This window comes from Narcine bancroftii, chromosome 4, assembly GCF_036971445.1.
Source record: "Narcine bancroftii isolate sNarBan1 chromosome 4, sNarBan1.hap1, whole genome shotgun sequence".
Taxonomy (NCBI): domain Eukaryota; kingdom Metazoa; phylum Chordata; class Chondrichthyes; order Torpediniformes; family Narcinidae; genus Narcine; species Narcine bancroftii.
The window spans coordinates 206,056,625-206,074,371 of record NC_091472.1 but is presented as its reverse complement, the minus strand read 5'-3'; the positions used below and the strand labels follow the sequence as shown (position 1 = coordinate 206,074,371).

Below are 17,747 nucleotides of genomic sequence, written 5' to 3'. Positions count from 1 at the left end.
AAGCTTGTGGAAAAAACCCATTTTGAAGATGGGTTGTGAGTTCTTAGTTCAGCCTGGTCAAAGGCCTTGTGGTCCATAGAAGAGGAGAGGACTGGCTGTATAATGTTTCACTTGAAATAAGAGAAACAGAAAGGAACACTGTGGTGACTGAAAGAAAGAGGTAATCATCTGGAAAACCCTGAGGGGGCAAGTTTCTTCGAAAAGACACTGAAGAGGCTGATTAAAAAAGGAATAATTTCTGGGTGTCAGCATACAATGAATCTCTCTCTCAAAAATGACAAGAACCTTCCTGAGTGGTAACCATTTACCTTTCAAACACCAAAGCCTGATGAACTTTATAAATATTAAATTCTGTGCACAGTATAGGAATTGCCTGCAACCAGTTAACTTGGAGGAATGAGAAGTAAGATTGGACTGTGAATCAAAGAACTTTTTAAAACTTAAACACACATTATATACACGTGCGCTTAGAATTAGAAGTGGGTTAAGTTAATAGTAATGTTAAAGTTTGATCCTGTTTTCATGTTTAATGATAATTAAAAGCATCTTTTGTTTAAGTGAACGTTTGTCTTGGTGAACTTCTATTACTGCCGGGTTTTGGGGTCCTCTGGGCCCATAACACTTGCCACAACAGAAAGTGGATTTGGTGTTTGGTTTACTGATTGCACTAATTGTTATTAAATTAGAAAGCTGCAAGGTACAATTCCTTCCAACTAATTTAGACATCATTTTTCACAAGTCGGAAATAATATTCAGACTTTGCACAAAACACATTAAGAGCCTATTTAAAACTGTTTCCGTCTCTTGCGGTTCCTATGTGATTTATGCTTCATTCAAGTTTGTGGCTTACCATCTTGCAGCTGAGTCACCACATATTTCCTGGACTTCTAACACAACAGCGGACAGCATTCATCACACTGTAAAGTCCAGTACATGCCCAAGTCAAGTACAGTATACATTATTTATGCCAAAATGCAAGTACAACAGCTGATTCAAATGGTACATCAGCCATTTGTTACACAAAATATGATTAAGAGTAGGAAAATCTTACCGAAATTCGGAGTCAAACTCAAACAGCACAGAAAAAGGCCATTCAAGCCAGCAAATCCACACCAGCATTAATCATTAATCCCAGAGTGGAAATGGCAAAATGTAAGGAAGTCATTTAAAAGAGATGAACAAAGTAAGTTTTTGTCTACACAGAGTGTAGTGGGTGCCTGGAACATGCTGTGAGTGGAGATGATGGGATCAGATATGATAGGATCAGATATGATAGGATCATTTCAGAGGTAGACAGACACATTAACTGCCAAAATGTTTCGCCTGGAAGTCAGCCTGAAGAAAACTGAGGTCCTCCATCAGCCAGCTCCCCACCATGACTACCAGCCCCCCCACATCTCCATTGGGCACACAAAACTCAAAACGGTCAACCAGTTTACCTATCTCAGTTGCACCATTTCATCGGATGCAAGGATCGACAACGAGATAGACAACAGACTCGCCAAGGCAAATAGCGCCTTTGGAAGACTACACAAAAGAGTCTGGAAAAACCACCAACTGAAAAACCTCACAAAGATTAGTGTATACAGAGCCGTTGTCATACCCACACTCCTGTTCGGCTCCGAATCATGGGTCCTCTACCGGCATCACCTATGGCTCCTAGAACGCTTCCACCAGCGTTGTCCCCGCTCCATCCTCAACATTCATTGGAGCGACTTCATCTCCAACATCGAAGTACTCGAGATGGCAGAGGCCGACAGCATCGAATCCACGCTGAAGATGAAACTGCGCTGGGAAGGTCACGTCTCCAGAATGGAGGACCATCGCCTTCCCAAGATCGTGTTCTATGGCGAGCTCTCCACTGGCCACCGAGACAGAGGTGCACCAAAGAAGAGGTACAAGGACTGCCTAAAGAAATCTATTGGTGCCTGCCACATTGACCACCGCCAGTGGGCTGATATCGCCTCAAACCGTGCATCTTGCCGCCTCACATTTCGGTGGGCAGCAACCTCCTTTGAAGAAGACCGCAGAGCCCACCTCACTGACAAAAGACAAAGGAGGAAAAACCCAATACCCAACCCCAACCAACCAATTTTCCCTTGCAACCGCTGCAACCGTGTCTGCCTGTCCCGCATCGGACTTGTCAGCCACAAACGAGCCTGCAGCTGACGTGGACATTGCCCCTCCATAAATCTTCATCCACGAAGCCAAGCCAAAGAAAAGAAGGATCAGTAAACAGATGTTGGCCGAAAAGGCCTGTCCCTGTGTTATGCCTTTCCATATGTTCTTCTTTGCTTCAAGGAAAAAACTTCAACTTGGAGACTTTCCTCATTACCATAATTCTGACCCTTGGCACCACCTTCAGAGACCTCTTTATGCCCTCACACCCTTCCTGAATTGCACTGACCAAAGTCTCCATAGAGATGGGATGGCAGATTACAGCTGCACAAGGTAGGTTAGACAGCACCTGGAATATTATACATAGTTCTGGTTGCCATACAATAGGGAGGATATAATTATGCTAGAGACAGCACAGAAAATATTCACAAGGTTGTTGCTGGGACCATAAAACGTTGGAGCCAAATTAGACCTACCAGCCCATTGAGTTGGCTCTGCCATTTAAAGCTTGGCTAATGTATTTTTCCTCTCAAGATTCTCCTGCCTTCTCCCCATAACCTTTGCCATCCTTACGAATCAAGAACATATCAACCGTCACTTCAAATATACCCAATGAAACACACAATTGCCACACCGTCTTTGGCAACAAATTACACAGGTTCACCACTCTCTGGCTGAAGAAATGTCTCCACATCTCTGTTCTAAAGGGATTGTCTTTTATTCTGAGGCAGTAACCTCTAGTCCCAGACTTCCCCACTACTGGAAACATCCTCTCTACATCCATTATACCCAGCCCTTTCAATATTTGGTACGTTTTGATGAAATTCCCCAGCATCCTTTCCAAATTCCAGTGAGTGCAGGCTGAGAGCTATCAAACACTCCTCAGATGTTAACCCTCTCATCCCCAGAACCTGTGCTGTACCTCTTCAATGTCAACACATCCTTCCTTAGATATGGGGCCCACAACTGCTCACAATACTCCAAATATAGTATGACCAATGCCTTATAAAGCCTCAGCATTACATCCTTGCTTTTATATTCTGGTTCCCTCAAAATGAACGCTAACATTGCATTTCCCTTCTTTGATACTGACTAAGACTATAAGTTAGCCCTTAGGGAATCCTGCACAAGGAATCCCAAGTCCCCTTGGACCTCTGCTTTTTTAATTCGCTCCCCATTTAGAAAATAGACCACTTCTTTTTCCTTCTACCGAAGGGAATGACCATACACTTCCCTATGTTGTGTTCCATCTCCTAATTCTTTGCCCATTCTCTAGATGTGTTCATGTCATTCTGCAGATGCTGCTTCCTCAACACTACCTGTCCTTCTCCCTAATTTCATCTCATCTGCAAACTTGGTTACAAACCTGTCAATTACATCATCTAAATCATCGTGAAAAATGGCAGACGCAAAATTGACCCTTACGGGACATCACTCGTCACCAGCAGCCAGCCAGAAAAAGTCCCCTTTATTCACACTCTTGACTTTCTGCCAGTCAGCCAATCTTCTATACACTCTGGTACCTTTCCCGGAATACAATGGGCTCCAAACTTGTTTAGTGGCCCCATGTGTGTCACCTTGTCAAAGTTCTTCTGAAAATCTAAGTAAATTGGGATTGGAGAACGTGTTTTAGGGAGTGACTGAGTAGTTCGGGACTGTTTTCCCATTAACAAAGGATGTTCTACAATCGGGAAATAGAACAGCTGGAAAGTACAGAAAAAGAATTAGCAACAAGGGAAGATACAACAAAAAGAGAATTGACGGACAAAAAAAATAAAATATGAAACATTATAAATGTATAAGGTGGAGAAGAACATAATGAAGACAAAACAGAAATATTATGAGCTAGGAGAAAAAAACGCACAAAATACTAGCTTGGCAGCTTAAGACAGAACAAACTAAAGGAGCGGTATTGGCATCAAGGAAAAAGGACAAACAAATTACATATAACACAACGGAGATCAATGAAAACTTCAAGGAATTCTACGAGCAACTACATCGAACTGAGAACAAAGGGAAAGAAGACAAAATAGGGGAGCTTCTAACTAAAATTGAACTACTGAAATTGCAAGGAGTAAAACAAATTAATAAAATCATTTGAAATAGAGGAAATACAGGATATATTAAAAAAAACTACCGAACAATAAAACGCCGGGAGAGGACGGACTCCCAATAGAATTCTATAAAACATTTAAAGACTTATTAATTCCTCCTCTCCTGGAAGTAATGAACCAGATTGAAGAAACACAAAACATGCCAGAATCATGCAAAACAGCAATAATTACAGTAATATCAAAGACGGTGAAAGATCCACTAACACCAGCATCGTATAGACCAATATCTTTACTCAACATAGATTATAAGATAATAGCTAAACTATTAGCAAACAGATTGGCCGACTATGTACCAAAAATAGTAAAATTAGATCAAACTGGATTTATTAAGAAAAGACGAATAACGGACAATATCTGTAAGTTCATTAACTTAATCCATGCAGTACAAGGAAACAAGACGCCTTAGACGCAGAGAAAGCCTTTGACAGAGTAGAATGGAATTATTTATTTAAAGTACTACAAATGTTCAACCTACCAGAGAAATATATTAATTGGATTAAAGCATTATATAAGGGACCATTGGTGAAGGTGACAGTAAATGGATATTTCTCAAACCAATTTAAATTAAGCAGATCAACTAGGCAGGGATGTCCACTATCTCCCTCATTGTTCGCGTTAGCTATAGAACCATTGGCAGAACTGATAAGAACAGAAAATAAAATAAGAGGGATAAAAATAAAAGAGAAGGAATATAAAATCAATCTATTTGCAGATGATGTCATAGTATACTTAACAGAACCAGAATTATCAATAAAAAAATTATATAAGAAATTGAAGGAATATGGAGAAGTATCGGGGTACAAGATCAACGCAAATAAAAGTGAAGCGATGCCAATGAATAATGCAGATTTCACAAAGTTTAAGAAAGAATCACCATTTAAATGGCAAACACAAGCAATCCAATACCTAGGTATTCAACTAGATAATAATCTAGGCCATCTATACAAATTAAATTATCAGCCATTAATGAAGAAATTAGAAGACGACTTAGAACATTGGAAAGATTTACCACTAACACTAACACGGATAGGAAGGGTAAATTGCATTAAAATGAATATCTTCCCAAGGATACAATACCTCTTCCAATCGTTACCAATTCACCTAATAGAAAAATTCTTCAAGGAGCTAAAGAAAATAATAAGGAAATTCTTATGGAGAGGGGGGGAAACTGAGATGAATTAGATAAATTAATAGAATGGTACAAACAAGGGGGCTTCCAGCTACCAAACTTTAAGAATTATTATAGAGCAGCATAATTAAGATACCTATCAGATTTTTATCAAACAAGGGAAAAACCAGATTGGACCAGATTAGAGCTAGATAAACTAGGGGAGAAGGTACCTGAACATATACTATATCAGTGGGATGAAAAGCTGGTGCAATATAGGAATTCACCAGTACTGCACCATCTGCTCCACATTTGGAAGAAGATTCACGTAGAAAAGAAAAAAAAACAAATGATCAACTACCAAAATTAATATTGACGCAAAATCAACTAATCCTTTTCACAATAGATAACCTTTCCTTTAGAGAATAGGAAAGAAAAGGGATCAAAAGAATAGAAAATTGTTTTTCGGGAAATAATTTATTATCTTTTGAACAAATGAAGTACAAATATGGTATAACTCACAGTACAATGTTTGCATACCACCAACTGAAAACCTACTTGAAGGAGAAATTAAGAAGCAGGCTGAGGTTACCAGAAGGGAGCAATTTTGAATATGTGATTACAGACACAATTAAAATATTTATAACAAACATGTACATCAAACTGCAAGAGAAAGAGAACGAGGAAACAAGCTGTAAACTCAAACAAAAATGGAAACAAGATCTAAAGATAAAGATAAAGAATGAAACATGGGAAAAGCTATGCTCCGGAAATATGAGAAATACAATAAACACAAGGTTACGTATGATACAATATAATTGGTTACACAGGCTATACACCACGCCCCAAAAGTTAAATAAATGGGACCCAACAGTATCAGATAGATGTTTTCGCTGTAAGAAGGAAACGGGAACAACAGTACATGCAATCTGGACATGTGAGAAAGTGGAAAAGTTTTGGGAAGATCTAAATCAGGTATTAAATAAAATCACAAAAAGCAACATACCAAAAAAATCCAAAGATCTTTCTTCTAAGTGATATAAGAAGTAAAGAACTTGGCCTCGATTTGGATGGAGCACAAAAAAGATTTATTATGATACCCTTAGCTGTAGCAAAAAAATGTATTATGTCTACCTGGAAATCAGAAGATAGCCTGAGAATATAGCAATGGTACATAGAAATGAATAAATGTATTCCATTGGAAAAAATAACATATAATTTAAGAAATAACATCACAGTATTCAAATCAAATTTGGGAACCGTACATGGAAAACAACAGAGAAGTCCGACCGCGGACCTCCACCACCTATAATGACAGAAGAAGATTAAATGAACTGACCCAGTATGTAAAAGTAGATGACTCAATTATCTTGTTTATTTTCATTGTGTGATGACATTGTTTAATGGGTTTAATGTATCATATATGTTGAACATTGAGTGGGTGGGGAGGGAGGGAAGGGAGGGGGGAAAAGGGGAGAAAATGACACCGTGTATATTCAAGAGGAAAATGTTTGTGTGTATTTTGGTTAGTATGATTCATAGTGTGAAAAATAATTTTTAAAAAAAAAAACAAAGGATGTTCACAGTTAAATTAAAGAGGGGCATAGATAAGATCGATGCTCTTTTTCCCTTGTACAGGAAAGTCTGTAATGTTTAGATGAGGTGGAATACTTAAATAAAGGGACCTGACAGGTGTGTTTTTTTTCCCCGTAGAGTGGTGGGTATATAAAACAAACTGCTAGAGAAAGTGGTGAAAGGAAAATACAATTTCAACATTTAAAAGACATTTGGACAGAAACATAGGCAGGAACAAATTTACAGAGATATGGGTTAAATGCACTCAAATGGGATGAGGTTAGGTAGACAACTTGGTCAGCATGTTCAAGTCGGGCCTATTTTCACTTCATAACTCTATGGCACTAAGTAGTTATTACATCGATGGCCAACTCTTGCCTTGAATGCCTCAGCCAAAGAAAGTAAATATTTTGCTCATTTTCTAAACCCCCCACCCACAGGTTTTCTCCTGCTACTTTCAGGAGTTTGTGAACAGGAACTCCAACATCCGGTTCTTCACACTTCTCACATGCCTCCAGAATTAATTATTTTAAAACACCTTTGTGTTTACTTAACAAGTTTATTGATAGCCTTTCTATAACATTGAACTTTCTCATCAATGATCCCCACAATGCAAAGATTATTATTAGCAAACTCTTAAATTATGGCCAAAACATTTCCTGAAAAACAAGGCAAACCCCTAGTGAATGAAGCTCCTGAGTCAACAAAATCCTCAACACTCTTTGTTTTCTATCACTGAACCTAATTTTAATCCAAATTATCATATTCCCTTGGATTCTTGGGGTTTTGCCATCTTGATCAATCCATCAGGTATAACTTTGTCCAAAGTTATACTTTGAAAACTCCATATGTTCTCCATTATAAGTTCTCTCTTTCAATGATTCTTCTTAGCTTGTTAAAAATAATGAGAACCGGGTGGGAGGGGTTGGAGTACCGCCAGAGTGGGATTGGTGAATTAGGGAGGGGTGAAGGACAGAGGCAGTTGATTGGCAGGTACCAAAGGGAGAGAGAGGCAAGAGAAACAAAGGAGCTGCATGAATAGCATAGCGGTTAGCACAATGCTATTACAGCTCCAGCGACCCAGGTTCCAATCGGCGCTGTCTGTAAGGAGTCTGTACATTCTCTCTGTGACATGAATGGGTTTCCTCTGGGTACTGCGGTTTCCTACCAAATTCCAAAGATGCGTAGGGTTAGTAGGTTAGTTTGTTGCAGGGGTTATTTAGGCAGCACAGGCTCGTGGGCTGGAAGAAGTCAAAATATTGGAATCACATCAGCAATTTTTCGTCCTCCAGCACCATGCCTTAAGGCAAAGAAAACTGGGAAATGATATTCAGTGTCTTAAGATATTTACATCTGTTTTTTTTTGAGGCCCTGGCATACATTTTAACTGGGGATAGCAATGTACAGTATTTGCTTTTAAAATTGCAAGGCTTCTAAATATATCATAGGGTTGTGGAGCAGAGAAACAGGCCGCAAAATGTACCATATGCATGCGACCTTTTTAGCCATCAACATTAATCTCAGTTACCTCCATTTGGACTGTCTCTTTCTCTGCATTGCCAATTTAAATGACTGGCTAAATGTATCTGTGCAGTTCTTGCATCTGATTCCACCACTTCCTCTGGCAATGAGGTCCAGAAATCAACCACTCTATGTAAAAAAAATCCCACAAATCCCATTTGAAAGCTTCCTCTCAGCTTGAATCTATGTTCACTTGTTTTTGTTACTCACATTGAAGAAATAAGGTTCAGACTATCTATGCGATCTATACCTCTCCTGATCTTGTATACGTTGATCAGGTCACTCCAAAAAAAACAAACCTAGCCTACCAATCTCTCACCATTAAAGCCCTCTTATCCAAACAATGTGCTGGTGATTCTCCAGTGTAACCATGACCTCCTTCGAAGGTGGCAGGCATTACAGCACACAATACAGTAAAACTCCCTTTCTCTAGAATTCAAGCAAACAGCAACCAACAAAAAAATTTGAGGAAAATAAATAAATTAATTAAAAGAAAATAAATAAAATTAAAATAAAAGTTTAAATTTGTAAAAGTAAATGTTCTCTGAGGCAACATATCAACTTTGGGAGCAAACATTCAGCCAGTGGAGTGCTGTGGTCGAGCTTTTCTAATAGAACCTATTTGAATAAAGTTGTGTTTGAATCTTTATTTGTATATTATTAAGTGTATTCATAAGACTTTATCTGTAAACTTGGGAGGGAGTAATTATCTATTTCAAAGAATGTGACTGAAAATAAATTAAATGCTTTAAGGTTTACATATTCAGTGTAGCACTCTTGTCTTTTAAACAGTTTATTTTTTTAAATGTTTTATTTAAAATTTTCATCCATACATGTAATCAAAGCAAAATACAAAATATAATAATCAAATATTAATGTCAGTTCCATTATACATGATGGTACAAAACCCCCTCCCCAACAAAAAAATCCCCAAGGAAAGAAAGAAATAAGAAATGAAAAGCAAATAAGTATAGAAACCTAATTGCCAAGAAGACACCACCCACCACACGGTTCTAACCATTTACATTTTAAAAATTCTTCCAAGGAGGTTCTCCAAGTTTAGGGAATATATCTATAAATTAATTCCTACAGTTTGTAAATATGGGCGCCAAATTTTAAAAAAATCATATTTGTTTCTTAAATTTAAAGTAATCTTCTCAAAGGGAACACAACTATGCATTTCTGCATTCGATCGCTCCATACCTAAACAAGAGTCCAATTTCCACGTTACCGTGAGACATTTTCTTGCTATTGCCAATGCAATCTTTACAAATTCTTTTTGATATATAGCTAATTTCAATTTCAGTCTTATCCCTATAATATTACCTAATAAAAACAACATTGGATTTTGTGGAAATTTAGTGCCTGTAACTTGTTCTAAAAAAATTCCCAAATTTATCCAAAAAGGTCTCACTTTAGGACAGAACCAAGTAGAATGTAAAAAGGTACCTGTCTCCTGGCCACATCTAAAACATTGATCTGATAAATCTGACTTCAATCTATTTAATTTCTGTGGTGTAAGATATTATTGATGTAGTAAATTACATTGAACTGATCTATAACTAACATTTGTTGTATTTGTCACACTATCTCAACATAATTCCAACTAATTTTGTTCATCAATATTAATATTTAAATCTGCCTCCCATCTCCGTCTGTACCTATGAATCCGCTGCTTCATTGTTTCCTTTTGCAATAAAACTGACATGGCTGAAGTAAATTTCTTTATGTCTATTATGAATCCACATCACTACATTTTGGTAATGACATTGTTGGAGCTCATTTATCTCTTATATGCCCTTCATTGATAATAACAAAAGTGTATTGTTTTGTATCCCGTATTTATTTTTTAATTGTTCAAATAACATTACATTTCCTTCTTCATAACAATCTTCTGTGTATGTAATTCCTTTATGAGACCAAATGTTTAAAAATTGATTACCCATTATAAATGGAGTAAGTCTGATTTTGAGTCAGAGGCATTTTAGATAACAGAACCACTCCCACCCCAACCTCGTTCCAGTTTCAGTGTTTATCTTATTCCAAGTATTAATCAAATGTTTCAACAAAGGGGTTTCCCTCTCATCAGATATTAATTTCAGTTTCCATTTATATATAAAATCTTCTGGTATTCTCTCTCCTATTCTATCAATTTCTATTTTAATCTATGCTATCTTCTCTCCCTCTTGAAAAACTGAAACAAGAAACCTTATTTGAGCCATATTATAATAATTTTTAAAATTTGGAAGCTTTTTACCAAAGCTGATAAATATGGATCAGGCAGGGTTTGAAACTAAACTTCTTAGTATAATACATTAGGCACAAAAGAGGGGAGATTTAAGTGTGGCAGTGGCTTTAGATGCAAAAAAGGCATTTGATAGATTAGAATGGGTTGGAACAGATATTGGATCAGAGCTTTACATAATGAACCTAAAGCTAAAGTTCTAACAAATGGGCAGGTCTCTGCACCATTTCAGTTAACTGGATCTAGTAGACCCTTATTGCCATCAGAATTAATTCAATCTGATCCTGATATTAAGGGATTTAAAGTTAATCAATAGGAATATAAGATTAATTTATTTGCTGATGATGTTTTGATTTATTTGACAGAACCAGTAGACACAATTAAATTATATTTAAGATTGAAGGAATACAGGAAAGTGTTGGGTTATAAACTAAATCGAGACAAAAATGAAATTATGCCCCTCTCTAGAGGGAATTATAGTCAGTTCCAAAGAGATACCCAATTTAAATGGCCGGTGAATGAAATAAAATTTTAGGGATACAGGTAAATAATAACAAAAAATGTATATAAATTGAATTATTCACAAGAAAATTGGAAAAGATTTGGATGGTGTTATTGAGCAGAGAAAACTGTGTTAAAACAAATATATTTCCTAGAGTACAATATCTCATTCAAACATTACTATTCCCAGAAAAAGTTTTTCAAGAATAAAGATAAAAGAATGTTTCTTTGGAAGTGCAAGATGTCGAGGGTTTCTTTAGGTAAATTAACATGGAAATTTGTGAAAGGAGGCCTATAAATTCCTAACTGTTTATTCTTAATGCAGGTATATTAGTTAGGCATTTTAACAGCGAGTCTCAAGCAACCAGAAAACTTGCTTATACGGCATCTATTAATCCTGGTGCTGGATACGGGGGATTTTACAGTACTTCAATTTCTGCTGACAGTGCTTTGCAAACTTGCAACATAGTTTCAAGACCATCACACTAAGCACAAGGGCCCCCCAGGGCTGCGAGCTAAGTCCACTGCTGCTCACTCTGCTGACCCAAGACTGTGGAGCAAACACAGCTGGAGCCACATCATCAAGTTCACTGACGACACGACCATGGTGGGCCTTATTAGTAAGAATGATGAGTCAACATAGAGATGAGGTTCAAACACTAACAGACTGGTGCAGAGCCAACAACCTGTAGCTGAATGTTAACTTCAGTTTTTAGGTGGGCACTCTCCGCTGACCATTGATGGCTCTACTGTTGAGGTTGTCAAGAGTATCCTAATCCTTGGAGTGCACCTTGCGAAGAATCTCACTGGTCCCTTAACACTAGCACCATAACCAAGAAAGCTCAGCAGTACCTCTACTTCCTGTGAAGGATGAGGAAAGTCCATCTCCCACCCTCCACCCTTCATTTGACAGAGGATGTATCGAGAGCATCCCATGCAACTGCACCACCGCCTGGTTTGGAAGCTGTACCACCTCAGACCGACTTTAGGATAGTGAAGTCAATAGAAAAGATAATTGGGAGCCCACAACGGACATCTACAACACTTTGCTTCCCAAAAAGAACCTGCTGGCACAGGTTAATTCATCGAAAAGGCTCAGTCATTCACTGATCAGGTTTGCTCTGAATTCCACAAAAATCGCTGACCACAAGAGCTGCTTCAAAAAGCTGTTTCCTTTCCAAAGTTCAGAATGGTTCCTCTTTGCAAAATCACGATGTCTTTGCAAATGTATTGAATTCTGGAACAGTCTGTGACAAGCCTTCCCACGGTTCTTCCAATATATCGAATTATGACTGGGCTGTGACTATGCTTATGTGAAATATTAACTGTGACCATTCAGTTCCTCCTGTCTATACTATCCCTTACAGTGACAACCCCATTTTACTAAAACAGGAGCTTGTAGTGGGCCGAACGACCGCACGGTTAGATGGGCTGAATCGCCGCAGCAGTCGAACAACCAAAGATGGCGCAGGTCTCCCTTCACTACCAAGAAGCACACAGTTGACACCATGTGTGGACGAAGGGAACTCCCCATTGCCAGGTGGTGTACCACTGGCTAAGGAGTGACACCGCAACACGCTGATGTCACTTCCAGAAGTCGGTGCACACATCACCGGAAGTGGCTGTCCCCTTTGTGCAACGTGGTGAATTCAAACAATAAAATTAGTTATTGGTTCACCCTTGCACCAAGTGGACATCTCTTTATTCTGTAGCTATGGCATAGCAGATGCTACAGTGGTGACCCCAACGGTTCCAACATTTTGGAACCTGCATCGAACACAACAGGATGCAGGATACTGCTACTAATATAGTTGCAATGGCTGTGACCAATGCAGTGGGCATGCATTTGCTGACCTTCTGGGCAAACTAGCCCAGGAACTGGCTGAGTCCCAGTTTCACATCAGGGGAATCATCTCAGAGGTCACCATGTCGCTGGCATGTCGTCAGCGTGCTGGGCGCCGTCACCATAGCCAAAGTAAGCTCCTTCATGGAGAACCCAGTACAAACAATTCCAGTAGTTCCTCCTCAACTCCTTAGAACTAAGCCGGCACCAAACGCGCCGTTTGCATCTAAAACATGCAGGGCCTAGGTGACAGGAACCCCTCCAAGCTCATGCATGAGATGGTGGCCCTAGCAGACTCTTTCCTTTTTGAGGGCCTGTTCCTTTCCAAGCTGCTGGTACACATATCCTCAGTGGTTTCCGACATGGATTTCAGCGGTCCTTGGTAACCAAGGAGGCAGATGGACTTTTCCACACCCCACGGCAGAGCTCCATCCACTTGCAGCCCATCTACGCTGTCAGCGCCACCACCTCTACAACCCCGCCGACCCCCCAGCAGTGGCTGCAGCACAACCACAATGTGACAGGCACCCAGAGAAACAAAATGAATACTGTTTCTATCACCACAGATGGGACCGAAATGCCTGGCCGTGCAACTCCCCACCCCCCACCCCTCCCGTGCTCCTACCCCACCACCAAACCTAACATTTTGACGGGAAATGGGCAAGCTGGCTGCCAATAGTGGCCTCGGTGGTTGGTGCTCTTAAAGGCCTACTCTACCTCAGAGACCAATGGATGAAGAGGGATTTCCTAGTTGACACAGAGACTTCTTATCCACCTGGGTCGTGTGTTTTGGAGCCCCGACCCACATCACCTCGGACCGAGGGGCTCAGTTCACCCCCTCGCTCTGAACCTGACTAAGTTCTACAGCAGCTAAAGTACACCACACTACGGCCTATCAGCCTCAAGCAAATGTCCTGGTCGAGCATTCACACCACCACCTGAAGACCGCCTTGAAAGTCCAATTGCAAGGCCCAAATTAGGTGGATGAGCTCCCTTGGGAGCTCAGGCACCCGCACTGCACCGAAGGAGGACCTGCCAGCCTCGTCTACAGAGATGGTGTATGGTTTCCCACTCACCCTTCCCGGGAACATCCATTTCAACCCCCCACCATCCCCCCCCCAGCCCACAGCCAAGTGCCTTAGACGTCCTCCAGAGGTTGAGAGTGCAAGCGGGTGAACGCCTCACCCCCCCAACCCCCGCCACCGTCTCGACACTGCTCGCTACCCAGCCACGTAACTGCGGACCTGCAGTCTACCCAATACATCTTGTGCGGAGAGGACAGCAAGGAACATCCCTACAGTGTTCATACGAAGACTCATTCAAGGTGCTACAGAGAAACGGTGTCGTGTTTACACCGGACGTTGGCAGCCAACAGGACAGATTCACAATCGATCGCCTCAAGACAGTGTATCTGGACTCAGACCTGCTGGCCCCAGACCCCAAGGTCAGGTGCAGAGGCCAACTGCCCAGAGACTAAGTTAACCTGCTCAGAAGGCGGTGGCGATTCTGAGGGGGATGGTGTAGCAGGCCGAGCAACCCTGCAGTTAGATGGGCCGAATCACTGCACCAGTCAGCCGACCCAAGATGGCGTGGGGCCCCCCTTCACTACCAAGAAGCCCGTGGTTGACACCACGTGTAGACTAAGGAAACTCCCCGCTGCCGGGTGGCGTACAGCCGGCCAAGGGGTGATGCCACAACGTGCTGATGTCACTTCCAGAAGCTGTCACACACGTCAACTAAAGTAGGCGTCCCCTTCACGCAATGCGGTGAATTCAAACAATAAAATCAGTTTATTGGTTCACCCTCGCACCAAGTGGACATTTCTTTATTCCGTAGCTCCGCAGTAGGAGATGCTACAAGCTCATAATAACTTCCATTTTCCAGGGCTGAATTAACTGATCCTGATCACAGGCAGGACCATAGAATTATTTGTGAGAGAGAAATGTGCAAATGCTCCATAGCATGGTTTGTTCTCCAGGCTAATTCGTAAAAGCTGATTAGTTTGGCAAGGCACCTCCAGCTATCAATAGCATCAGATGGTTATATTATCATTTAAGAATCTGGACTACGATCCAAAGGCCTGAAGTTTTGAGCTGGAGACATGAATTTAAATCCCACAGAGGAGCTGCACTAAAGAATTATGATTAGGTTTAGGGTTGAGGGGGGAAAAAAAAATCATAGCACAGGGCAATGCATTAAGAATCTGGACTACGATCCAAAAGCCTCAAGTTTTGAGCTGGAGACATGAATTCAAATCCCACAGGGGAGCTGCACTAAAGAATTATGATTAGGTTTAGGGTTGAGGGGGGGAAAAAAATCATAGCACAGGGCAATGCATTTGCATCTTTTATTGCATAGAATCTACTTCATTGTGGTGTTCTGTCTATGCCAAATAATTCAGGCAAAATAAAACCATTTACAATAGCAGGAATATTTTGGCTAGTTCATAATATTAACATAAAAGTTTGGAAAATATGAAATGACAAACACCAATTTCTTGACTTCTTACCCTGCTATTTGCTTCTTCATTTTTGCACAGAGGAAGAGGTCACTGAAGAGAAAAACATGTCTAAGTTTCCGAGCACCTTCCACAAGTTCAACCAGAAAGCTGTCCTTTATAAGCTGTCGATGCTGCACAAATCAGAAAGATTGTTAGAACAAAGACTTTGAGCTTTATTTCTACATTGTCTGTGTTTCTGGTGTTTAAAGCACGTTAATTTTGAATATTTGTTTCCATATAATGTTTTTAAAATGGTTATTCTTTGGTTTAAAAGCTAGGCATAATATGCATTCTCAGTTAAACACAAAAGACAACCAATATTCAAAAGGTTTCTCTCTAATCTCAGGATCTGCCCATGGGTTGAAAACCCAGGGCTACCCTCAGAGAGTGGATAATCACTTATGGATATCACAGACATGAGCCAAACTAAATAAGCCCTTGGAGCAAAAGTTGATGTGTAGGGTCAGTGCTGGTTATTTTTAAAACTAACTTTGTTAATTTTTTCAAAAATAAAAACCTCACATACATTTTTTTTCCAATTACAAACAAATAATAAGAATAATAATCCAGAAAATTACCATGACAGAAACAAATATGAGGTTATAGTTTGGCTTGTGGGGTTTTAAACAGCTGTAAGGTGAGAAGAGAAAGAGGGAGGTTAAATCACTATCATGAACAAATCATGTATATGTGTGTGTGAGAGAGAGAGAAGAGAGAAAGTGTGTGTGTGGGTTTGTGTGTGTGTGTGTGTGTGTGTGTGTGTGTGTGTGTGTGTGTGTGTGTGTGTGTGTGTGTGTGTGTGTGGCCACTTGAATCCCATCACTTTATTGGTGACCAAATTCACTTCTCAATAGCATGATTTGCTCTTGTAGTTATATTTTATGACTTGTCCTGTGATGTCCCCGACAAGGATTCTTATGAAGGGTGATGAGTTACAAGGAATCTCTGTTCAAGGTTATCATTGCCTGGCATTTATGTAGCATGAATACGAAGTTTCATCTATTCGCCTATGCCCGACTACTTCAATATCCACACACTGGAAATGAAACTGTGCTCTGGATCTATTTGTAACTCCTGACATTGAAGAAAAGGTATAGTAGAGCAGCAGTTGCTGCACCCGTCACATAGTTCCAGGACCTGGATTCAATCCTAATCTCTGCTATTGTATGAAATTTGCATGTTCTCCCTGGGACATTGTGGGATTCTGATGGGTACTGAACTTTCTTCCTATGTCATAGGCAGTTGACCACTAGGCCCTTATCCCTCTACACACAAGAGGTAGAATAATTAAAGACATGAGAGACAAAAAAGTAAGCCACAGGGAATGAGGAGAATGGGACTGATGGGATTCCTCTCTAGTTTTGTGTTGTAGTAAGATCATTGCTGAAGTCTTTGAATTCAGAGAAATAAATGCTGCAGTGACCTGGAGCTGAAATTGAAGTGGAGAGTTCTTTCTTATCCACTGACTTCAAGCTCCTTAATGTGCAACGTTTGCCTTAACGTCGTTGGAATTCAGCTCCTTTTTTGCCCAATGTTTGGGCCAAAGTTAGAACAGGTTCTTGGGCCTGCAAACCATTTGTCAGATTCAAGATTCTTTTATTGTCATGTAATAAAACACATGTAATATTACATGAAATTCACTTTAGGCTGCCATAAGGCAAAGATTCACCATCAGCAGAAATTGCCTGACCACCCTTACAATCAAAGAAAGAAAAGCAAAAGAGAGTCCCCTCAGAGTCACTTAATGTTCCTGGGTTCACCTCCAGCAGCCACACAGCCTTCAGTCTAAACTATCCACAATAGTCTAGATGCAAATCTCCAACATGATCAGGAAGTCCTCAGCACCCTCTGGCATCCCGGTCCCAATATGTGGTACCCCAGTCTTGAGCCAATCCGCTGCCTGGTGTGAGTCCCTTGACAGCAGTTGCTCCCAGATCCTCTCGCCACTGTGGTAACCGTCCCGTGAGTTGTCTTCTCCTTCTCAAATGGGGAATGTTCCCACCACTCTATTTTTTGGTTCCCTGAGCCAGTCATCTGCTACCCAGGGATCTGCAACCTTTCAAGGCCTCTGCCGAACACAGGTGGCACCATCTTGGGCCTAGACTATAAGGTCGAAGCATTTTGTTTTGGTTTATTTTAAAATCCTGCGACTGCGGAGTCTGGGCCCAAGATGAGGGTCTGAGCACTTCATTGTTGCTTCTTGATCACAACATCTTTCACCA

General features: G+C 40.4%; 1 protein-coding gene across 2 annotated transcripts in view; it reads right to left on the bottom strand.

The window, feature by feature from the left end:
- Positions 1-17,747, bottom strand: part of LOC138761507 (breakpoint cluster region protein) — a 294,540-nt gene that overhangs the window by 144,573 nt on the left and 132,220 nt on the right. For both annotated transcript variants that reach the window (XR_011356352.1, XM_069933745.1), the window contains exon 9: positions 15,535-15,656. Coding sequence is in view for 1 of the 2 variants with exons in the window: in XM_069933745.1 (XP_069789846.1) it covers positions 15,535-15,656 (122 nt within the window). In the remaining variant the exon portion in view is untranslated. The remainder of the gene's footprint in view (positions 1-15,534; positions 15,657-17,747) is intronic.